Raw genomic sequence first — 25,133 nt, 5'->3', positions numbered from 1 at the left:
ATAAATAAATAACACACTCAAGTTAACCCTGCTGTTTTCTGTCATCTCATTCCATCACAATCCGTTGGCCTTTCTGGACACATGTGGTTTGCTTCACAAGGTGTGTTGACATGCTCAGACAACCAGTGGCTCACTTTGCTTTTAGAGTTGTCTTCCAGTGACTCTACTCTCTCCTGGGAGGCTGTGATGGACAGCATGCGGATGCAAGTGGGGGGTTGATTTCGCAATAATTCATAAAGTGAACATCACACACACATAGGAATTCTAGAAAGCATTATGATGAGAAGAATAAAAGCATGACTGAGTCTAACACAACTGAAGAGTTTATGTTTTTCTTTTTACAATCAGTGGGACAAACAGAAGGACTGGTTGTTCATGCTCAGCACTGCACAGAAACTACTGGCAGGCTGAGTTCAGCTCTGTCAAGCCACCAAGCCTTCCTGTGGTGAGGTTCTCTAACGCCTTGAAATCCTGCTGAGTGTGTTTTTTATCGGCAGGCTGTGCTCCCCTCCTGGATTTCCTTTCTTCTTTACAGATTGCAGTGAAATAGGGCAGAAATATGGCAGAAGATTTTATTCTAGATCAGGATAACGCTCATTTGGAAGAAAAAATGTCTACTGAGGTCTCACCGCTATTTTTCTTGTCACACACACATATGTGTTTGCAGATATTTGTGATGGCTTAGATCAGACTTATGCTGTCTGTTTCCTCCGTGACTCACTGTTGCTTCATGACCGGCTGCAGAAGAAAGTGCTATGCTTTGGAATAATTGCAGTAGCAGCTGTTAAGCCAGCTTGTTTATCTGCAGACCTATCATTAAACTGATATAATAACTGAAGAGTAAATGCTCAAAGCAACATTACTTTGAAATGCATTTTCAGTCTTCAGTTTCATGGGCTGTCAGTGCCTCAGTGCTGTTTCTGTGAATCAGAAACTCTCTCCCCTGTTGGGTGTTGTTGTCAGTATTCTTTTGTTGGCCATTGCTCAGTTTGCACCTCGTTTTGTGCTTCAGGACACTTCCATTTTCACAGTTGCCACCTGCAATCCTAGTTTATATGAGTTAGACCATCTGGCTGCTTTAAGAAAAGCAAAAATCACCTTCAAAACCATAACTTTTTTCACTTACTGAAGTTCTTCATTTTGTATTTGTAGTAATGCAGTATTGGTAACCAGGATGTTTCTAACACAGTTCGTGAGGCTTATACAACGAATGGGTGAGAGAAATCTCTCCTCAGCATATTTATCTAATCAGCTGTTTTACTTGCTTAATATTAGAGAAAATATAGTTTATTAAAAGGAGGTTTTAGTTTGTCAACAAATGAGCAACTAATCTTTTACCATCACCTTAAACACTTTCAAATTTCAAACTGAGTGTTGAAACTTTAAAAGGGATTTTGAAAAAGAAAGACCTTGCTCAGCGGGTACAACTTTTTGGTTGGGTTGAAAGAGCCAATCCACTTGCTGTCTAATCTTGCCTGCATTGATCATACTCCCTCCAGATGCATGCTGAAGCTTCCAAGCTCAGTGGGCCGCCACGGCCGAGCTGGTAAACTAGCCTGGGCTTTCAATTATGACGAAAAAGCAAACCATGTAAGAGTCTAAGCCCAAAGTAGATGGAAGTCGTTTTAGATGGTCTGCCAACCGAGCCGCTACTTTGACACAGTGCCCTTGTCTCAGCATGAAGAGTCCAATAAAGTCAAACACTTGCTGTTCAGCTGGAAAGCCAGATCTGTAACATGAAGTACCTGCAACGTGCCCATTTAAAGAACTCCTTACGTGATGTTTAGAGATCAGAATGACTTCAGTCACATCACAGCGGAATTTTCTGAGGTTTGATTTTCTCTAAGGACTGAAAATGTTTTATTTACAGAACCCAAACACATTTATTCACTTTGATTAACTCCCCTCCGCATGCATATGTGAGTTTTATGAGGACACAGATAGTTTATGTTGTGCAAAGTGATATTGTGAAGTCGCTTTATAATTCATGATTGCAGTGACCTGCTATCCACGAGAGAGCCAACAGCTCTGACTTCAAACAACCCAGCTTCAGCACAACATCTGGTCTGCGAGGAAATGTTGCCTTTGTTAATGAAGTGATATAAATTGATGTGACAGACAAAAGCCTCTGTACGTTATGTGTCTCGCTCAGGTGATATTGAAGTACAACGCCCTTCTGCAGACTGATATTGCTTCTAAGTGACTTGCAGAGCAAAAAACAATGAAATAGAACTAGACAGTTCTTTTGTTATTAAATGTGTTAAATGATGCTGTTTAATGTGGGGATTTTATCAAGTGAAGTTTCATACTAAGTGCTATTCCAGCTTCTGGGGGGGGGGCTTGAATTTACTTGATGAACCGTGTTTTTTTTAATTCCTGGAAAAGGCATCTGCTGCCACATTCAGACTTCTGTGATGCTTATATCTTGTTATGCAGGCGTTCTGGCCTTTTTTTTTCATATCACAATTAGTTGTTATTTATTGTGACATTAAATGTCACATATCTAAATGTGATCAATATCTTTATCCTACATAGAAACTCAAAACATGGTCACATGAAAATATGTTAAGTGAATTTGTTTTCTCAAAGAGGAGCTACTGGTGCCTATCCAATCATCCACTGGGCAAAAGCCCCAGACAGTTTGGATCTATAATATTTGCCTTGATTATTAACATTCCACTCAGTAACTCGTGTAACAAATGCTTTTATGAAATCATCCATCTGTTTAATTGCTGTTTCCATATGTGATGACAGTTTTATTGATGAGGCAACTTAATTCCAACAGCTGATAAGGCTGGATCAACGGATTGGTGAGAGTGAGAATGAATTGTAATGTGCACTCTTGTGTTTGACAGAATTTCTTTTTCTGCTCTCTTGATTCCTCTCTACAACACATTATTTCACACAAGTAATCTTCTCACCCTAAGCTCTACAAGTCACTATTATGCTCCCATTCAGTCAGACATAATGATCAAATTCATCTCAGTCCATTTACTTCCAAGGTTTAAGATTTACAAAGGATTAGAACTGAAAAATCAATTTGCTTGCACTTAGATGTCAAGTAATCCAGTTTGGAGATGTGTTGACCTTACTGCAGTCTAATGTGCTCAGCACTACAACCCCCATTCCAAGTAAGTTGAGACTGTTGAAAATGTAAATAAAGACAAGATACAATAATTAGAAAAATTCATAAAACAATGATTTTATTCACAATAAATATACAAAACCTATCAAATGTTCAATATTAGACTTTTTATTGTTTCATTAAAAAGATATTAACTCATCTTAAATTTAATGGGAACAAAATGTCTTATAAAATGTTGAGACGTGGTCATGTTTACCACAGTGTGGCATCCGCTCTTTTTTTTTTTTTTTAACAACAACCTTTAAATGTCTAAGAACTGAGTTGCTTGACCTTTGGAGGGGGAATGTTGTCCCATTGTTGTCTGATATAGGATTCTAGCAGCCTAACAGAACAGGGTCTGCTTTGTTCTATTTCACTTTTTATAATGAGTCAAATGTTTTCAACTGGTGAAATGTGTGGACTACAGCTAGACCAGTTTAACAGCCACACTTCTACTATGAAGCCATGCTCTTGTTAGAGCAGGACTATACAGTTTAACATTGTCCTACAAAAATATTCTCAAAACATGATCTGGATGGGAGCATATGTTGCTTTAAAACCTGTATATAAAGTACCTTCACATTTATGGTGGCTTTCCAGATGTGCATAGAGACTAATGCACCTTCATACTATCATGTAGGCTTTTGAACTGAATGCTGATAAGCCAGATTTTCCCCTCTCCTCTTTGGTTTCTGAAAAGCGCTTCAAATTTCTATTTATCTGACCACAGAACAGTTTTCCAGTTTGCCTCAGTCCATTTTAGATGAACTATGGCCGAGAGAAAACAGCTGCGTTTCTGTATCATGTTCACATATGGCTTCTGATATGCATGACAGAGCTTTAACCTGCATTTGTAGATACCACAGTGAACCTATTCACAGGAAATGACTTCTGGGAGTGTTTCAGAGTGCGGACATTAAATATTGATTTTTGACCTCCTGCACAAAGAGGTAATTCCAGATTCTTAAAATCTTTAGATGATATAGAGTAGATGACAAAATAATCAAAGTCTTTACATTATTAATTTTATACCATTATTGTGAAATTGATCCACAATTTGTTGACAGTTGTTTGCACATTGGTTCATTTTTCATACCTAATTATGTTACTGTTATGTTGCCAATTAACATGATTAGCTGCAACATGCTCTTCCAGTTGTTTCTTCTTAATGTTACTTACTTTTCCAGCTTTTTGGTTGCCCCTGCCTTAACTTTTTTTGTTTAAATGCAGCCATCATATTCAAAATAAGCTTATGTTTTTCATGAAACAGTAAAATGTGTCACTTTGAATGTATAATATGCTTTCTGGATGGCATTGTAAATATTGGTTTACACAAATAAATACATTCATTTATTTAATTTTTTACATTTAACACAGTATTCCACCATTTTTGGAATTGGGTTTACTCATGGCAGCTATGAGATTCAAGGTGAGCAATATGCTAAAACATTTAAATACTGGGTATAGGTTGCTATTATATCTGTTATCTAATCATAAAAGAAGGAGCCTTAATGCAGTGATTTCAAATAACAATTTGATGGCTTACATGACATGCTGAGCACCTGACACAGCTACAAAGTGAATATTGTATGACCGTATTGATGTGTTGACAGCAACCATGGAGCATCCCTCAGAGTAAAGGGAATTTTATCAGTTGACAAGATAGTTTTACATCCATCACAACTCACTGTAGGACTGGATTCTTCCCAAGTAAATGCATGAAGTTAATTGCAACACAGAAGAATGGGCCACTGTGTTATTTCTACTGATTTCCAGGCTGGGTATAATGTTTGGAAGGTATGCAGGGCATTTTATTGGTAGTCTATAAATCTCTGATAGCCAGCCTGGATACTGTATCAAAGCTTTAAAAGATTTCCTCCAGGGGAAGTCTCCTATAGAGAATTTCATACATTCAGCACAAGGTAGGAACTCGGGCAGATCGGTTGTAAAATTTTATGACAGTTTGTTTTAACGTGGTACATGGTTAAAATTTCCTTGAAGATAGAGGTAAACAAAAGCAGGAAACCCTTTTTAATTTAAAAATGTAAGAAGACAATCATATCTAAATTAATTCTCACTATTCTAATTACCACCTGTTCGGAAGGGTTTTGTAAAATAAATTAATACAAATTTGTGGTATGAGTAGAATATATTTGAGTTGATTTTGCCTTCTATATCTTTGACTTAGAGATGACTTATTGACAAAACGAAGGCAAACTTAGTTCACCTGCTAGTACACACACGCACGCACGCACACGCACGCACACACGCACACACGCACACAAATAAGTCTGAAAGGTTTTAATAAAAGGGAAATTAGACAGAGAACATTCTTAAATATCTGATGATGTTTCAAATCTGGTTTTATTTCTTTATTTTGTATGTTTTATTTCTTGTTTTCATTTTTATGTCAACGCCTGTAATCTTCTCGGCAAATGTGAGCAACTCAGCAATTGGTTTAAGAGATACTATGCCTTGATCTAAAACAAAATCTCAAGTTTGACCTGTTTAATTTGGATATTTGCACACCAGGGTTTAATGATGAAGATAAAAAATCCTTGTTTACATGATGGGACTCTTTCTTGTTATAGGGAATGTCACCCCAAACACTCATAAGACTTTATAATTAGGAAGCACCGTGGCTCTGAAAAGCTGAACAAGAAGCCTAGGAAGGCTTCCCTAGAGAGCTGTATGATGTGCAGGCTTTATGATTGCACTGTGGAGGGAGGCCCCTGCTTCAGCAGTTAATTTGTGGAAAGGATAAAGCAACTGTTTTTCAGTAACTGACCACTATGGTTTCAGTTTAATTTCTAAACTGCATTCTTTTGGAAAGATAGAGATGTTATAATTTTACTCAGATAAGTGTTTTCTCATCGCTGATGAAGAAAAAAAATTAAAATTGAAAGCATGCAAGCATGAATAATTAGACAGTAACTACTCAGTAATTAGACAGAAACAAACATTCTGGCTTTGATTTCAACAACAAAATCTTGATGTTTTCATTGAAAAATGTCCACAGTGAGCTGTTAATGTGATTAATCTTGAAATCTAAAGTTTTTCATTTCAATTGTAAACCATAGACAATTATGACACATATTTATTCATTTATTTCATCAATGGAGGCTTTTTCTTCATGGTAACTGAGCCTTAAAAAACATAACATACATACATGAGGGAATGTCCACAAGGCTTATCCGCAGTGGGTCAGTGAGTGACAAGCTGTTACAGTTTACCCCTCAAGCCCTGGCCATATTTTCATAGAAAACACCTTAAAATAAAGTACATGAAGAATTGCTCCACAATAATCAGGTTGACATGCATGTTCTTGGTGTCTAGAGGCGTCAATGGACCACTGAGAATGTAATCCCAGTGTCAAAAATGTTATGTCTGTTATTATGCCTGGGTAAATTGCAATAAAACAGAGGAGAAATGTGAAATTTATGTCCTTGCCTGGTGTTTTACCTGCTTCTCACTGAAGATAATACTATGCTAACATGGATTCCATGTAATCAGGTGCTACTGATTGCCTTCAGCAACAAAATCATTTCTGAACATAAAAGTTTGCACGAAACTACACTTTCTGTCTTACCCTCAGAACATTGTGGTTCAAATTATCTAAGGTCTTTGAGCAAAATTAAAAAAATAAATACCATTGTCCTGTTTCATTTATCTACTTTTTTTTGCAGTAGAAGATTATATTGAATTTTTCAGCCCTTGTAAGGGCCTGCAGGGCTGAAAGTGTTACAGAAATAAAGGTGCATAAATCAGGGCCTATAAAATTGATGCCAATGAATGACTTCACAGCGGCTGTTCAGCACTCATGAAATACTCTTTTAAAGTTAATATTTGTTCTGTTTTGTAGGTGATTCTGATGCTGACAAAATACTACGACTTCAACACTGGCAGAGTAACAGAGAGTTCTTTGTGGAGGTAAGGTCTCTTCTGATTATGTTTATTTGTTTGGAGATGAAGCAGAACAAGCTGATTGTGAATTTATAATAAATCATTCTGAATGTATATTCTGTTCTTAATTTTGGACTTAAAATTTCTTTCTTATTAAATATTTCGTGGATAATATAATAGAAATACTTTTAATAAAATTGTGTTTGGACATCTTGCTTACATTTGTGAGTTAGTTTGTGTAGATGAAGGAAAGCTTGCTGTTTTATTTTTGTAATGATTCAGTTACAAAAAAATAATGTAATAATGTAAATCTTCACAAAAGTCCTGATGTGCTGAGACATGCATGGGAGCTCCTCTGCTGAAGTCCACTATCAGTTGTTTTGTTTTGCTGATGTTCAGCCCCACAACAGTGGTGTCATCAGCAAACTTCATGATGACACTGGAGTTTGAAGTGGCTGCACAGTCAGGGGTGTACAGGAGAGAAATGAATCCTGCCACAGTCCCCTTGAGTTTTACTGTTTAGCTAGTTCTCCAGTCTTTGGCTATAACATTGTTTAACCACTTTTCCAGCTCTGCTGTAAGATGCAGCCTTGTATTCCTCCATGTTCCCAGAGGCGAGACCATCCCCCTTTTCTTTCTTTTCTTTCTTGGCTTCATCCACCTCCTTCCTGTCTTTCTGGATCCATTGCTAACTGAACCAACCCAAGGCTCTTTAATCCATCTATTGAAGGCTGCGATTAGACTGTGAACAATTTTGACTGTTAGTGTTTCGACTTCGATAATGGTGTGGTAATTGGGTTCAGGCTTTGCTTACTTGAACAAACAACACTGACTGCTAATGCTTTTTAAATGAGCACCTGGCGTGGGCAAGGATATATGAAGGGGTTGGTGTGCATTTGTCCAACACATCTGAATCCTCTGTTTTAACAGGGAAATGCTTTTTATAGTGGTATTATGGTTTATGATTTTTAATTCATAGGCCTGGTCATAGTGTAAAATCAATTAAAACTTTTCATTGAATACATATTTGCTTAAACAGATCATGAAAACAATCATATAAGGAAGTCTACTGTATAAATCCACAAAAGGCTTTTATAATGTGATCTGCAATATCTTGAAGCAACTGACACCAATATCTTCTTTGGTGACAATAATTTACATCTTAAATAGATCAATAAATATTCTTGCTTATAGTTCAAATAATCTTAAAGTGTTTAGATTTTAGACAAATCTGCCCTTTGATTCAAACCTATCAAAAATATGATAATAATAGTAACAATATGCCGGCTTACATTCATACATTCTACATAGGATATTTTGTTTATTTTGAAAATTAGAAAAATATCCATCCATCTAGCAAATTGCTGCAGGACTTCTGCTGTTGCAATTTTCTGCTTGCCTGACATACCTAATGATACAATCAGGCTCAAAACTAGTAAGAGTGTCTTTGTTCTTCTTTATTCTCCACTGAAATTTTCTTTACCCTGTAATTTGCTTTTAGGTCAACTGATTTTGGGACCACATATGAAAAACTTAATGAGAAAGTTGGGACCAAAACCATATTGAGCTACTTATATGTGAGCCCAAACAACAAAAGAAAGGTAAGTTTTAGAGCATATATCATGAAAACTCCTGCCTGCATTGATTAAATCTCTCAGCAGCTTATGCGCCTACTTCAAGCTGCGCATTGAACAAGCACACTTAAGCCTTGTGGAATGGATGTTGTCAAGGTGGGCCGCTGATTCCCCCATCTCTTTTCTTGTCTCAGATAATGTTACTGACTGACCCAGAGGTGGAGAGCAGCCTGCTCATTAGTCTTGATGAGGGGGCGTCCTATCAGAAACACAGCTTAGCCTTTGATATCCTCAGCCTGCTTTTTCACCCCGAGCAGGAGGACTGGATCCTGGCTTACAGCCATGACCAAAAGGTAACATGTAGGTGTCAGATGGCATAAACAAACCAGAATAAAAACAAAAAAAATGTGAAAAAAGGGGTATCTTTGTAAGCACATAATAGCTAATATGTTTGGGTAACTACTCTATAGATAGCTGTTGTTAGCTTTGTTTTAAGGCTTTGTTTGAATGTGAGTTCACAAAGAAATTATTTGAAACATAAGTTGCCATCAAATTTGAAAGCATTCATTTTGATGAAAGCAGCAAACTTTCAGGAGATGTCCAGAGACATCTGCCACTTACTGGCTGCAGTTGCCAAAGCAGAAGCAGCAGATCACCTGCGCCCCTGAATAAGCCATAAAGTCTGGATGCAGACAACTCTTAATGGCTGTGTCCTAGAGAGCACCAAAAATCAACAAAGCAACACTCCCCAAAACAGTATTAAAGCTCACACATACATCAAATTGTGAGCATAAACCCACACCTGCTATTACTGTGTGCGGAAATCCTGCTGTCTGCTTTACTCAACAACACAGACATCAAACTCAGCCCTCCTCAGCCTCCATTGGAAGACTTGATTTTAGAGAGAAACAGTCAAGGTCTTAGAAGTGAGACAAATGGTGCAGTGAGGAAGATGAAAGCCTATTTGAGAGGCATCAATGGACCAAAATAAAGACGCTTCAGAGAAATTCCTCTTCAGGTCACTCTGTATGTCTTTGTAAAGCTATATTTTATCTGTTTTTCCTTTTATCACTTCCAAAAGGAATTAAATCAATAGGAGCTTGGTTTCATTTTACATTTATTGATTGTCTGTCATGTCGTTTAAAAGTTGAGAGTTCTGAGAGGAGTCAGAACGATACCGCTGATCCTTTTAAAGCTTAGAGCTTAAGATGCTTGCTGCTCAATCACTGACGCAAGATGACAGACCTTCACAGTGTGTAAACACCAGCAGAATGACTTTATGGAAAAAAATAATCATGAAATGAGAGGTTTTATAATGGCTGGTTAAAATGCAGCTCAGTCACTGGAAACACCCGAGTCTTTTATCCAGTCTTCAGAAAAAAGAATCTAAACTGTTATCTGTTAAACTTTTTATTCTACAAACCTGGCATCAAGGTATTACTACATTTTAATAGCTTAAGTATGAGCATAAATGAACTCATAGTGAGTTATTCAAAACATGTAGATCCCACAAACCCAACATAATTGACATTGGCTCAATAATGCAGTTTAACATAAATCTGGAAGTAGTTCTCGTGGATATTCTGGTCTGAAAAATACATTTTTTTATAATGTACTTCATGATATATTTATTTGATTCATGCCTTCCCATTTTTCAGCTCTATGTCTCTGTTGAGTTTGGGAGAAGATGGCAGCTTGTGCATGACAGCGTGGTCCCCAACAGATTCTACTGGTGAGATGAACAATCACGAAAAGGGTTTATTATTTTATGTGAAATCTGGTGCAGAAATGTGCATTTTCTGTTTAAAGTTAAAAACAGAAAGGTTTCTGAGTCATATTTGAACCCATTAACAGCTCTAATTTACAGTGTTCTGTTAAGAAATGTCATAATGTTTTTAAAACTTGATCCACTTCGTTTTCCAGCAAAGTTAAAGAATTATAGGTTTTATGAAGACAGAGCACATTGATAAAAATATGTTTTCTTTTCTTTTTGATTTATTACACAATGGGTGTCTTATTTACTCAAACAGAAGAATATTTGATCTGTATAAAGTAGTTTTCTCACTAAATCTTGTTGACACTGTGTGGGGATATCACAGTGTGCTACAAACTGTGCAACAGCCAAACACTATCCATCCATTTTTCATTCACTTTCTCTGATAGATGATGTGCAGTTCTCTGAACCAGCACTGAGGTTGTAGCTAAAAGATTTTGGGTGTCTCATTCTGGTTTTTTAGGGTTATTAGCTTGTGAGAGCTCATACAGGGATTACAGCCCATGATAAATGTTTGATTTATAGTGTGTGTGTGTGTGTGTTTATTTTATTTTATTTTATAGGTTTTGGCTACAAAACACATTTTACATTCCTCTATTTAAAAAAACAAAACAAAACAAAAAAAAGACCAAAACAAAACCGTGTATTAATGAAGAAGGCTTGGCTAACCTATGAAGAATATTTTTAAAGCTTAGTCTTGGGAATGCAACAAATTCACAATATATAGATTTTGAACCTTTAGGGAAAAGAAAATTGCTCAATACATTTCAGAAAAAAATATATAAGAAAAGGAAGATATGAACCAGACAAAATGCGAAAACTGGATAGATAAATTTATTAAAATTCTATAAAATGCATGAACAACACATAAAAAATATTCTTTTTGCCTTTTTCCTCAATGATATTTGAGTTTTTAATTGTCTTGTAATATTTGCATAACTTAAAATGGCTGCATGAAGCAAACCTGAAAATGTAGTCACCTGGGCCTCATTTATAAAGCTGGCGTAGGTACAAAAGGTGGCTGATGCTTTTCAGGTTTTTACCATGTCAATATATTAGGTGCAGTATCTAAAATTGGAAAAATCCCATATATTTCCAATATTATTTACATTTTAAGTCAACACACAGTACCTTTTTAGATTAACTACAGTGTTGTAATATTTTGGCATCATCTAGTAGAGTTTTACAATGGGGTCAATCAAAGGCAGCGTTTCTTTATGACATATACGTGCCTTCATATTTCTCCAAACGCATAAGTCAACAAAAACACTTCATAAAAAAGCTCTGCAAGGCAACAATTCACCATGAAAGTATAACTTTCATCCCATCCCACACTGCTCAACTTGTCTAAAAGAAATCTAATGAACATGATTTACAAAAACATGTTAACCGGCACCCACTCGGCAGCCTTACAGTAGCACTGTGTGTTAGTTATGGGATAGCACACTGTAACATTGTGAGGCTTTATTTAAGATCAGAGGCTGCTGTTCACTGATAGAATTGGATGAAGTATTTGACAGAAAGTCCATTAAAAGAGATGGAGCTGTGAGGCAATTACAGAGTGCTGAGGGAAGCAGGATGGGGGCTTTTTATATTATAGTTCAAGCGCAGTATGGAAAATGAGAAGAAACCCATCTTCTGTCACAACAGCTGCTATTAATACAACAAGTGGTCACTTCCATTGCTGTGCACTTAACAGCTACCATGAAGAATCTCTTGTGAATGAAACGGCCAAGTATACCTCCCACAAAATGAGCAGTGCAGGTCAAAAGTCTTTAAGGACAGTGTCTGTAGATCAAGCTTTTGTATTTTTACGCCTGAGAGAATGGTAAACAACTCAGCTGCATCTTTTATGTTACAGGAACATGGAAATACCTGCTTTTTTTTTTTTTTTTTTTTTTTAGGTATAATTTTTCACACAACCTTTCATCAATGAAGTGTTGCAGGTTTCAATAATCTAAAGCAACCTGATTTTAAAAATGGACAGATGAAAGACAAAGGCAGAGCTCACAGATACAACAGTGAAAACTTTCCTTGATAAACCTCATGATCTGATCTGATAAGTTCAGTACAGTGATAACAAAGAAAAATGATCATGTTATTTAATTAGCTTGATCTGCATTTTCTCTAAGGCTGTGTGTAAAGTCCTTTTTACCACCCAGTATAATTGTGCAGGCTCACATGTAAGTGGTGTGTGGAAAACTGTCTTTAGTTATATATTCAACAGTAACTTTGTGGCTATAATTATTCAGTTAAGTGTCTTTATTTGGCTTTTAGCTATAACTGATATGAGACCAAAGAGTCATAGAGAGCATAAGAAGAACCACTGTTGGAGTGTTTGGAGGGATTCCTAGACTGTTCAGCTCAATAACTGACTAAACTGAAAGTGCAACACGGAGGTTGTCTTAGGAGACTACTTAGTTTATTGACTTTGTGTATTTAATTAGCACATTGTGCACTCTTGTAATTTAAGTGTGTTTTGTGATTTATGTGACCTGCTGCCACAGTGCAGCATTTATTCAATTATGAATAAAGACAGAGATGATTATTCCTGGTTCTCCTCCACATTGCTGGAATGTGAGCAGGTAGTTAATGCTTTTATATAAGCCAGCACAGATAGCACACGGTCTTATACTGTTTAGGTTTGCACAACTCACATTGGGCAGCAAATCACAGTTGCTTAGTTGTTAAAAACTGCTAGCTAGTTTCTGCTAGTGAACCCACCACATGAGGCAGGTAATGAATTTATGCACCATATGTGATGGAAAGAAGTTCAAGATGATGTAGAAATAGCATCTGGTGAGTTTTGCTCATCAGGATACACTAAAAAATATCAATCTTTTGAGATGTTGTCTGTCTTTCAAGGTTAGCAACAATCATTCAATAAAGGTAATATAACTGAATTATAAATAGTTTTTTAGCATTAACATACATTTTGTATTTAAAAGACTGAGACAGATCCATTTAATACCAGAAGTAGCATTTTATTTGAACTGACAAGTTGGCTGTATTTTGCGTTTAAGATAGCATTAGCATTTGGTTAATCTTAGCATTATTACTTCATTCTGTTCACAAGATAAACTAACTAGAGCTTAAAGAGCTTTGAGATAGAGATGTTTTTTTTATGATATACTGTATAAATAACAAATTACAACAAGGAGAATGAACAAAAGAGTCAAAAGGAAATATTATTCTGAGCAGACTGTGTTTGGTAGGAATTGGTGGGAATTACAATTTTTCTTAAATGGCTGTAATTATTTTTTAGGTCCAGATTGGGATTGGACAAAGAGCAAGGAATGATTCACTTGGAGATCAGCATCTCAGATGGACGTGAGTCATGACATCATGTTACCTTGGTGACTGAATAGCAGAAATTACACAGTAATTAGATAAAATTTATTGTAATCTTAAACTTGAATTTGATGCTGAGAGATTACTTTAATAACAATGCTCATCTCCCCACCCAAATTATCGTTCTGAAGACTGATTAAGTTAAGTCATTTTTTGAGGGCTGAGATGTGATTTGGCTCTTTTCTTTGCCAAGTGAGGAAAGTCGGGGGACCATATAGCCTTGTGTGTCCCATCACTGAAGAGACTGCTTCATTTGGCTGATGCTAAGATACTTGGACAGCTCTCTCTACATTATCTATTAGTGAGAATAAAGATTTGGCCTCCAAAATTTTGCCTCTGTCTCACTCAATACCATGAGCATAAGCAGTGTGAAACCTTGATTGTAAGCTACAGAAGGTTGTTTGTTTATGTCTTTGTTGTATTTTTAGCACTTATGTCTTGCTTACCCACAGGGTCGCAGTACATAACTTGCAAACTTCAGAATTGTTCTGATGGAAACAAAGGCAAGCCTTTCCCTGGATTTATTATCCCTAATTCCCTCGTGGTTCAGGATGAATACGTTTTTATCCAGGTGGGTTTTTATTGCAAGGTCTGGCTTCATTAAAAGACAATTAAAAGCTGTAAAATCAATGCGTTCAGCCACATCTTAATGTACAGCCATGTTTTTCATTAACTAAAAGGGGCTATAATGCTGAAAAAGGATGGGGTGAAAATGAGATCCCTGTTTTTATTACTACAACTACACCCCACCACACCGTACAGTATCCTAATTAGAGGCAAACCCAAGGTTTTAATGATGGGTTGAATAATTTTAAAAGAAGATTCTGGTAGTCAGTGTTTACATGAATGTTTCTGAATAGCTGCTTGAAATATGATGTGTTTCAAACTCTCTGACATTTCTCTTAAAGGTGCCAGTAGGTGGCCAGTCTGTCCATTATGTGTCATATAAAAGAAGTGCTTTCTACCCAATGAAATTACCCAAATACACCCTCCCCAAGGTAAGATAACTGTAAAGCTGTTAAGCATTCTGTGCTTTTTAATATCTAAAATCATTTTAAGCAAGGTTGCTCCAGTTAAGTCAAAATGTTTGCAGTTTACTGAAATGTTTTCCTTACTTTATTTACCTGAAGTTGATTCATTATACATAATCACAACCTTAGATCTCTGTTCATTTAAGACTCACTCATATTACCTCTGGTTTCCTCTCATCTGTTTTAATAGATATTTATTTAAAAACTGATTCTCAAGCTGATTCCCAGATCCTTACAGAAACTTTCTAAGGCAGATAGGTTTATTTTCGTTCTCACTAATTTACATTTATTTCAAGCACAGCAGGGTGGCTATAAGGTGTGAATGAGTTTGAGAGTCATTGCCATAACAACAGGATCGGTTTAGTGCCCTCAGTGTTGTTTCGATAAATCTGTCAAAGTGTCCATCCATCCATCCAACCGTATATATTGTTGAAATCTCCTTGAGAAGGACACATATCAGCTACCATGCTTCATTCTGGATAAAGAAATCAGTAAAATGAAATGGAGCCTATCCTCATTCTCAGTGCATAGCAGGAAGTGTCTGAGGTGTAATTGCTGTGAACCCTTAAGATGAGATGTCAATAGAGACAAATCTCTAGCTCTCTGGCGTAGCTACTGCATGCACACCATTATGCAAATTTGCAATTTTCTGTTTTGTTCTTTAGATTAATCATCAACATCATGTTGTTTTGATGACTAATCCACACAGAAGCATCCACTAATGAATTTCATATATTTAGGACTTGCAGATCATCAGCACAGATGATAACCAGGTGGTGGCAGCGATTCAGGACTGGCACCAGAATGATTCCTACAACCTGTACATGTCTGAATCCAGAGGGCTGTTCTTCACGCTGATGCTGGAGGATGTTGTAAGCAGTGGAGGTCCAGAAGACAATATCATGATAGACCTCTATGAGGTAGGCATCAACTCTGCTGTGAAGCTCCTGCTGTCATGTGATTATATGTTTTCTATTACTGAGTAATGTCAATCTCAACACTTAAATCACTGTACTGCAACCTCTATTAAATGTTTATGAATACTTTCAATTACTTCTCATTGTACTCATTTATATAAAAAGGAATAACTAATTTGAGCAATGATCAGTCCATTTAGAAATGCTAAATTATTTCCTGTTTTGCTGTAGTGCATACAGTTTAATCTTGTGCTCATGCTTGCATATTCTGTATATTTCCATGAACTATTTATTATTTATTTCCATGAAGTGAAATAAGAGTGTTCCTGAAAGAAATTTTCAGTTGCAATTCTGTTATATAACTAAAGCCCCAATTCCAAAAGTTAGTCACTGTGCAAATAAAAACAGACAGACATATCTCTCAAATCTTATAAATCAATATGGGGTTCACAGCAGATCACAGAAAACATAAAATCTGAGAGATTTTATTTTTTCATGAAAAACACCAGCACATCTCAAATTAGATGGAAGAAATGCTCCTTAAAAAGTCAAGATGAGGGCAACAGAAGGCTGGAAAAGTAAGTGGTTCTGAACAGAAATATTTGGAGGAATAACTTACTACTACTAAGTTTAACTGGCAATAAAGCAATACCATGATTAAGTTTGAAAAGAGAACCTTAAAGAGACAGAGTCTCTCAGAGGACAGGATGGGTAGAGCTTCAGCAAAAAGTAGCATCTTTAAATTATAGAGAATAATTTCTTCAACTTAAAATTGTTAAGACTTTGAATATTCCATCATAATCTACAGTACGTAAAATCATTAAAAGAGTTCAGTTTAGGAATCTGTAAATATCTCCATGCAAGATACAAGTCTATAAAATAGTGTGATTTTGTCAGAGAAATCATTGCATGGACTCAGGGACACTCCCATAGTCTGTAAACACAGTTCGCATTGCCATCCTCAAATGCAGGTTGAAGCTCCATTGTGTAAAAAAGAAGTAATATGTGAACTTGAGCCCACAACACAACTGTTTTCTCTGGACCAAAACTCAGACTGAGGCAAAGGAAAAATGTTGTGCACAGATAAATTGGGATTTTAAATACTTTTTGGAGATCATGGACAATGCACACTCCCAACTACAACTCATCTGGGAAGACACCATCAGTGCAAGCTCAAACGGCAACTATTACAACAGCATGGCTTCATAGTAGTGTGAGGCTGGACTGGCCTTCCTGTAGACCAGACCTTTCACCAGCAGAGAAGATCTGGTACAAGACCTGGGATAGTTAAGCTTCTAGAAGACAAGAAATAAGTATGTGAACACATACATAGACATCTTTGTTGGCAGATGTTGTCACTCTAGTAGGAAATAATAAGATACCATCAGTGCAAGCTCAACAGCATCTATTACAACAGCATGGCTTCATAGTAGAAGAGTGTGAGGCTGGACTGGTAAAAATGAATTAAATATGTAAAGGAATAACATAAGTAAAAAGTAATAAATAAAACACTCTTTAATGGTGCTGTCTATACACAAAGTTGATAATGGGCCATAGTTACTCTCACATTCCTTTATTTAATTCCCAGGTGTTTAGACCCTGCTATTAGAAGAAGAGGGGATGCTACTCAGTGGTAAATGCAGCCTTGTTCCAGCTAAACATGTAGCTCCATGCAGAATATGTTCATGCATGTGGTTGTTTAAACACATTTAATTTTATGACAGATTAATCGATCCCAACTTTTTTCATTAATTGTTTGATCTATAAAACGTAAAAAAAAAGATAAATAATTCATTCATTCATTCATTTTCTATGCTGTTTATTCCATTTCAGGGTTGCAGGAAAGCTGGAGCGTATATCCCGCAAAAATAAATAAATACAATCCAACCAAAAATATTTAATTTGATACTATGTTAAGAGAGTTAACAAAAATTCTCACCTTATTGTTTAAGCCTTTCTCTTCTTTCAATACATAGAAATGTAATAATCTTATAAAAAAGAGTTCTTTATTTTATGTCTGTCACTATAAATAGATGCTGAATGTAACATGAGAACAGCATCATACTAACGGCACTATACAAATTTGACCTAAAAAAACCAAAACATCATTTGTTGTTTTTATCTGAAGGGTGCTGTCTAATCATATGTCTTAAATGTCCTCTCCATAATGGAACAGATGCTAACAGGTTACATTCATTCTGCAGCATCTGTGTGTCCTTATATTTTCTTTACAGTTGCTTTTTACTCCTTTTTTCATGTGAGAACATTGCTGCACTAGAAAACATTTGGTCAGTTCTGACTTTAGATAACATACCTAACACACAACATGTAGTCACAGTGCAGCCTAAATAGCAGGTTTAACTTGTTCCCTGAACATATATCTGTTTTGACAGATCAACTGTGAAGTTGCAAGGACTGCACACTTATCCCTCACTCTGGATTATCCTCATCCTCAGCCAGCCCTGACAGTATTATGTTGTTACTAACGCACACCTGAGAGACCCACCAGCAGTGGCTGAAATGACCTCTACACATGCTCATGGGTATCCAATGATCTTCCTGCCTTAAAAAAAAAAAAAAAAAAAGTCAAAAAGTCAAAATGGAGGAGAAATGTGTACTGAAGTGTTCGCTGTATGCAAGTCTGCATATCTGTGCACATGTACAAAGAAGAAGAAATATCTCAGGGCTGTGCCATATGTTGTTTTGATTCTGCACAGTTCTACAGATGGTCCAAAATAGTGCTCTATGTCAGAAAAGCTATCGCACTCAGACATCTCTTCCTCTCCAAACTAGGGCCTCAGCTTTACTTAAGTTTGAATAATTTAGTTAGTTTTTTTTTTTTTTTTTTTTCCTTTCTTTTTCTGTTATTTTCCCCCTTACCGCTCCCTGCCTCTCATGCTTGCAGGTTGCTGGGATTAAAGGGGTGTTCCTGTCAAATAAAGTTGTTGAGAACCAAGTGAAAACTTATATCACATACAACAAGGGAAGAGACTGGCGTCTTCTTCAGGCTCCAACAACCGATCTCCAAGGAAACCAGGTCTATTGTGAACAAGTAAGTGGGACACTGACAAGTGATTGATATGTGTGTGTGCATATTTTTTTTTTAGATTTTTTTAGATTTCCATTATAATCTCTTAAAATACTGTGCTGAATCATGCCATACTGTGTCTTGGTAAAAAAAGTGAATACAATTGTTTCATAGCAACCCAGCTCTGAATATGCCACAGAATGATGGGACCTTTAATGCAGTTTGACGTAGTCTCTGTCCAGTTTGGCAAAACTTCCCATTTATATTGAACACTTTAAAGATTTATGTAACATAAAACATTGTTATGCTATTTTTATTGTGACAGTATGAATTATATTTTCTAACTGTTTGGGTGATGATGTTTTGATTATTTTAAATACCTTCAATTGCTTTTTTGGCTTGTTTTTATTTCTGTGGAATAATTTGGTAATTTCATATAAAGATAATAATATAAAGAAAACAGGAAATGGCAGACTTAGTAAACAGTTAAATAAAAATTAAACTAAGCCCCTCTCATACAGGAGATTCTTAATCATTGGTGTAATTTAAACAAGCAATTTTATTCAACCTGAAAACAGGAAGGGTCCTAAGAAATATCTCACCATCCAAACTGCCTTTTAATCTGCTGCACACAAACTCTACCATGTTATCTCTGCCACTGCATCTGCACTGCACTACCACTGCAAGTCTTTTAAGTCTGCTGCTTTAGCAATGTTCCACTGCCTCAAATTAGTTCTGGAAGCTGTAGTAGGACAACAATATTAACTGAAACAGCATATTATGACATATTCAGGATTTGAAGTGTAAGTCAGTAAAGAAACTCCTGCATAAGTTATCCTCCATATCTTTTGTTAAGGTTGCATCCTACATTTTTTCTTAATTATTTTTCTCTTTCTATACTTAAATATTCTATTACCATTCGTCTTTAGAATAGAAAAAGCATTTAATTTCCATAATCCTTGTACACATTTCTTTATCATAACATTAAGTGTTCCATGTGAGAAAAACTATCTCTTAGTCTCTTCCTTGTACCGAATTCTCCATCAGGAAAATTGATATACAATTAATTTATTTCCCGAACATGAATCGGGCTTATAGCCATCTCTTCATTCTTACATTTTAACTCCTACAAACTAATCTCCTTGTGTTTTTTGGCAGCCTTACTGCTCGCTGCATCTACACCTTCATGTTTCAGAAAACCCTTACGCCTCGGGAAACATTGTCAGCAAAGATTCAGCTCCAGGAATTATAATAGCGTCAGGTGAGATTTGATTTTGGCTCAAATCTGCACATCAGTACTGTTGCTTACTCTTTGATTTAATGCTGGTCTTTGATCTTATCCCTCAGCACTCTCAGTCAGATCAGTTGTTTTAGCTCTGTTCCCAGCATGGTCCTTTGCAACTGACAACAATTTATAGAGTGAAATCTGTCCTGCACGTTTGTTCCATGTTACCACAGTGGAAAACCAACACTTTACGTCTTTTATAAAAAACTGATTTGGTCACCATTAAAGTGACACTCTTGAAAAAATACAGGTGCTGAACTAGTGCTATTCTCCATTGATTTGTATTTAGGTGTGGTTGGGCCTGAGCTGACCAATACCAATGTCAGTATCTTCATCACATCTGATGCTGGAAACACCTGGAGAGAGGTACTGTAAAGACTGTGTGGCTTTGAGTTCATTGTGTGTTACTTGTTTACGCCAACAGGTTTGGTATTTAAGTATTTAAGTTTTTTGGACACCATGTTTTCCTTTAAAATCTTTTTTTATCTACACAACAAAATAGTAGGCTTCTGCAGTAGATGTTTTTTTCCCTTCAGCTTACACTCAATATAATACAAAGAATATTTTACTATGTAACTTAAGTCAGGAGTTATCCGAATAAAAGACAAGTGAACACAAGTAGCAATCTTAGCATTCACCGCCAGCTTCCTTTTCAGTTGTGGGTGCTGCAGTCACATTTACACAGAAATAAAGAAGTGAGGTTTGACAGCCAGCCTTGTGCATTTCTGATCTTTAAAACAAACAAAACAAAGGGAGCATACAGATTACTGCCAGTGGCTTAAGGCTCCACAGTTCAACAAAGAGAGCAATACTTGCTTGTCGCTTATGTTTATTCACACAGCTGAGACCCTTGTGAAAACAACAGTTGTTTATACTTGTTTATTGTGTACATGAAAGCATACATGATCCTTATGTTGGCAGTGATGTATATATATTTTTTGTGCTGTGCTTAAGCAAAGCTTGTTGTGTGTGCAGGTTTTTCAGGAAGAGTACAGTGTGTTTTTCCTAAATCAAGGAGGATCTCTGGTGGCCATCCGACATACACCACTGCCAATTAGACACATTTGGTAAGACCCTCCAAGGATGTCTCGCAGCCTCTTTTTAGAGACTGTACTCAATCTTCAAAACAAGACATGAGGTAGCTCTCCTCCAAAGGTTTTTTTTTTACTGACTTCAGCTCCATTTGTGCTGGGTTTGTGTCCCCTAGGCTGAGTTTTGATGAGGGCAGAAACTGGGACAAATATAGCTTCACCTTCTCCCCACTCTATGTTGATGGGGTGCTGGGGGAGCCTGGAGAGGACATCCTCATAATGACGTAAGCTTTGAAGGAATCATGAAGCGGTGATGCGTTTACAGGGTGTTAGTTACTGCACTGGTTAATTGTATATTACTCTGATGAAGATTTGGAAGAATCTGCCCTGTATATCACATGTTTTCCTGACTTGTTTGTGCAGGGTATTTGGTCATTTCAGCCATCGATCTGAATGGCAACTTGTCAAGATTGACTTCCGCTCCATTTTCCAACGACGCTGCACATCTGAAGACTATCTGACATGGCAGTTACACAACGAGGTATTGAAATCTTCTGTAACTTGAATGTAAGCTTAATTCACCAGATGTTGGGTGCTCATTGGATCTAGTCAGTTGCTACCCATTTCGCTTGACATTCCACTCCCCCTAAAGCTTTCTGCATTTTCTAACTTCCCTTGACTTTGGGAAGCACCAGCCTCTGAACTTGCAACCTACAGACTTAAAGTAAAAAAAAACAAAAAAAACAAAAGTTAGATAATTTAACAAAGCAGATCAGTTTGTTTTATTTTGTTCTTTGAGGCATAAAGATAAGTTTTATCACAATCTTTGTGGCTTGCCTTGTAGCATATAAATTTGTGGTCGATACCTCGCAGAATGTAATTAGGATAAGAAACATTTAAAGAGCCCTTAAGTGTGAATAGCACATGTTTGCAGTAGCCAGTTTGCCGTGGGGTTTTCCGTCATTTAAAGTTGGAATAAAGCATGTGTTAGATTCTCTGAGTAGCAGTTGTAGCTGATGAGAGGAGGAAGTGAAGCTGGAAGCAGAGAACATGTCATAGAGGTTAGCAGTTTTCCCTAGTCTTGCTTTCTTACATCAAATGCCAGAGGGAGGTGTTTAATGAGCATATTGATTGAAAAGATGTGAATATTTAATTTGCTTGAGGAAATGCTAGCTGACCTGTGACAACCATATAATGGTTATAATAATACTCTTATAATAATCTTATAATAATCCCAGTTGTAATAATAAATTTCAAGTATTTGTCAAGTTTATCAACAATATTAGCTGCAAGTAAATGGCACAAAATAAGACTTGTACAGCTCCGGCCTCACCAGAACATGTTGCAACCCTCTCATTCTTTAGTCTCCAGTTCTTTTATGCAGTGACGGCTGTAACTTGGATATCACAGTCTTTAACAAAGGATGTTTCAGCTTTTTTTCTGAAAGAAAAACAATCTACCTCAGACATGTTCAGCAACCTGATAAGCATGGAACTGCTTTGTTTGCATCCCATGAAACGTGCTGTTGCACTTGTTGAATGCGATTATCAAGAAGCCTGTTTGTTTGCAGTTCCATGCTAATTTGTGCTGCTATGAAGAGATTGTGGTAGTCATTACTGCAATGATGAGTCTGTGTTCATAAATTAGTTCACTGACAGTGAACATTCTGCAGCACTTTAAACTCCCATCTGTGGTTGTCCCTGCATTCTAAAAGAAGATGTCTAGTATGTTTAGTATCAGTTGCCCCTTTGTTGCATGCTGGGCTTTGCCCTGATTGTGGGACCTGCTTTATACACGTGTGAAAAACTTTTTTGTTTTTTGCCTTATGCATGAGCAGAAATTGGTTTAACCATTACTCACACAGCACTGTGGTTTAACTTGCTGTAAGACTTTCCTTGATATTAAAAAAATCAGGATTCAGTCACTGATTAATCTCAGAAGAGTTTTCAATTTAGTTGCACAATAAAAGCAGGATGAAAAAAAAGTAAAGAAAAAGACCCTCTGACATGTTTTTGGTGCATTATTCATCACAGGGAGAAGTGTGCATCATGGGAATGAAGAGAATCTTTCAAAAACTAAGAGCGAATGTTCGATGTGTCAAGGCCAGAGATCAGTATATTTCCCAGATGTCAGACTCTTGCCCATGCACGGAGACAGATTTTGAGTGGTGAGTTCCCTTCACTGCAGCTGTACTCTTTTCACTTCATTAAATCAAACCCACAACACTTTATCAGTCTCTACAGGCAGAATCTTTGAACCAAACCAGAGGTCCAACAAGAAGTGGATTTAAAGAATCCTGTTTTATAATTCATAAATTTACCAAAACAATATCACTAAGTTGTTTTAAGTTAGCAAGAGGATATTTCCAGGTTGTTAAAGAGTGTCTGTGTTTATATTAATCTTAAACTGGACAAAATTTTTTTCTTCAAATAAATACAATCTTCGAATCAACAAGCCATCACTTTTAAACTAGAACCACTCCACGATCATGTTTTTTTATTTACAATTCTATTGTCTAAAGATCACAGAAAGTATTGATCCCCAGCGTTTCTGATCAAATTTGGGGTACTGTTGGATTTTTACATTAATAAATTCACCACATTTTAACCTTTGCATCTACTGACTAATCATTGCATTCATATTTGTAGACAATATCTTTCAGTCTCACACTTTCTTTTCCTGTTTTTACGTTTCTGGTGCTGAATGAGCAGCAGTAATATATTATGAGCTTAACACCACTTCTTTTCAATGAATTATCCTGGAATGCAAGATTATGTTGTTCTGATCTTGATGAAAGACAGATCTGTCTGACTTTGTTAGAATGTAATTATAATTTTTAGTAAACACAAACAATGATTTCTTTTCTTCAGATGTTTGATACATAAAACATCAAACCTCAAATACTTTGAGCTGCTGTTGTGTGGGAACTTTTCTCTAACCTGGAATTTTTCTGTTGCTGCATTTATTGATTCTATCAAAGCTGAATATTTCTTTTTGAAGTTTAAAAGAAATTACAAATCCGGATAACATCTCAGTGTTTCGTTTCCCCCTCTCTGAAACAGTGACTATGGGTATGAAAGGCAGATTGACGGAAGCTGTGCTCCAGCTTTCTGGTTCGTTCCTTCTGCAGCATCTCGAAACTGCATAACAGGGGACAGCTTCTTCAATACAACAGGGTATGCCTGATTATACTGCTTGCACTGCACTGCCTTGTACTGACAAAAAGCAAAAAATTGATGTAACCATTCTTTGTGGAAATAGTAGTATGCATATTTTGCACTTTCCACTGGAACAATCAACCCCTTTAAATTGCCTGCTCTACCATTTGGTAGAGCACATTTTTCAGTGACTAAAATTTATTTTATTTAAAAGGTTTTGAAAGTTAATCTGCCTGAGCTTAACCATCTAATTTTTTTTTTCAATATTATTAAGTGATATCTCAACCACTTAAAAAAAACCACTGATTCTTCTTATTTTTGTATCAAGGAAATGAAAAAATCCTAAGAAAATGTTTTCATGGCTTTTTACTAAGTGTGAACATAAAAGGGTTACGGAGCAGGAAAAACATGCATAAACCTACATATTTCCTTAGAATCTGAACCACTGATTGCTTGTCAGCATATCTATACAGTAAAAGCATTTATACCCTTTGGCATTTTTTCATACTTGGTTGCTAACAGCCTTATTTGATTTATATACCAATACACCAATAACCTTGAAGATGCTTTATTTGTTTCTTACTGTGAAGCAAACAAATACAAACACCCCCAGAAAACTTAAGACTGTGTACCCACCATACTCACGACTACCACCAACCACAACAAAAACTACAAAAGTCTGTGTATAGAGACATATTTTGCAGCAGTTACAGCTGCAAGTCCCTCCAGGTTGGAATTGTTTGCTCCGATGAATAGCATTCTTGAAGTCATGCCACAGATTCTCAGTTGGATTAGGGTCAAGTCTTTGACTAGGCCTTTCCAACACATTTAAATGTTTGTTTTTAAATTACTATAGTGTTTGCCAGTATGCTTAGGGTCTTGCTGGAAGGTGAACCCCTGTCCCAGTCTAAAATATCTGGAGGACTGAGACAAGTTTTCCTCAGGAATTTCCCTGCC

At 36.5% G+C, this 25,133-nt stretch overlaps 1 protein-coding gene across 2 annotated transcripts in view; it reads left to right on the top strand.

Annotated features, from left to right (window-relative positions):
- The window catches only part of LOC121655486 (VPS10 domain-containing receptor SorCS1-like), a 64,641-nt gene that overhangs the window by 21,198 nt on the left and 18,310 nt on the right, over positions 1 to 25,133 (top strand). For both annotated transcript variants that reach the window (XM_042010173.1, XM_042010172.1), the window contains exons 2-17: positions 6,987 to 7,054; positions 8,529 to 8,628; positions 8,796 to 8,954; positions 10,260 to 10,333; positions 13,641 to 13,705; positions 14,179 to 14,297; positions 14,635 to 14,724; positions 15,498 to 15,677; positions 18,580 to 18,726; positions 19,861 to 19,963; positions 20,277 to 20,353; positions 20,963 to 21,054; positions 21,195 to 21,302; positions 21,442 to 21,559; positions 23,052 to 23,185; positions 24,081 to 24,194. In XM_042010173.1, coding sequence (XP_041866107.1) covers positions 6,987 to 7,054; positions 8,529 to 8,628; positions 8,796 to 8,954; positions 10,260 to 10,333; positions 13,641 to 13,705; positions 14,179 to 14,297; positions 14,635 to 14,724; positions 15,498 to 15,677; positions 18,580 to 18,726; positions 19,861 to 19,963; positions 20,277 to 20,353; positions 20,963 to 21,054; positions 21,195 to 21,302; positions 21,442 to 21,559; positions 23,052 to 23,185; positions 24,081 to 24,194 — 1,748 coding nt within the window. The remainder of the gene's footprint in view (positions 1 to 6,986; positions 7,055 to 8,528; positions 8,629 to 8,795; positions 8,955 to 10,259; positions 10,334 to 13,640; positions 13,706 to 14,178; positions 14,298 to 14,634; positions 14,725 to 15,497; positions 15,678 to 18,579; positions 18,727 to 19,860; positions 19,964 to 20,276; positions 20,354 to 20,962; positions 21,055 to 21,194; positions 21,303 to 21,441; positions 21,560 to 23,051; positions 23,186 to 24,080; positions 24,195 to 25,133) is intronic.

The sequence above is a fragment of the Melanotaenia boesemani genome, chromosome 16, assembly GCF_017639745.1.
Source record: "Melanotaenia boesemani isolate fMelBoe1 chromosome 16, fMelBoe1.pri, whole genome shotgun sequence".
In the NCBI taxonomy this organism is placed as follows: domain Eukaryota; kingdom Metazoa; phylum Chordata; class Actinopteri; order Atheriniformes; family Melanotaeniidae; genus Melanotaenia; species Melanotaenia boesemani.
Note: the sequence above shows the minus strand (reverse complement) of the source record. Positions and strands in the feature narration are given on the sequence as shown.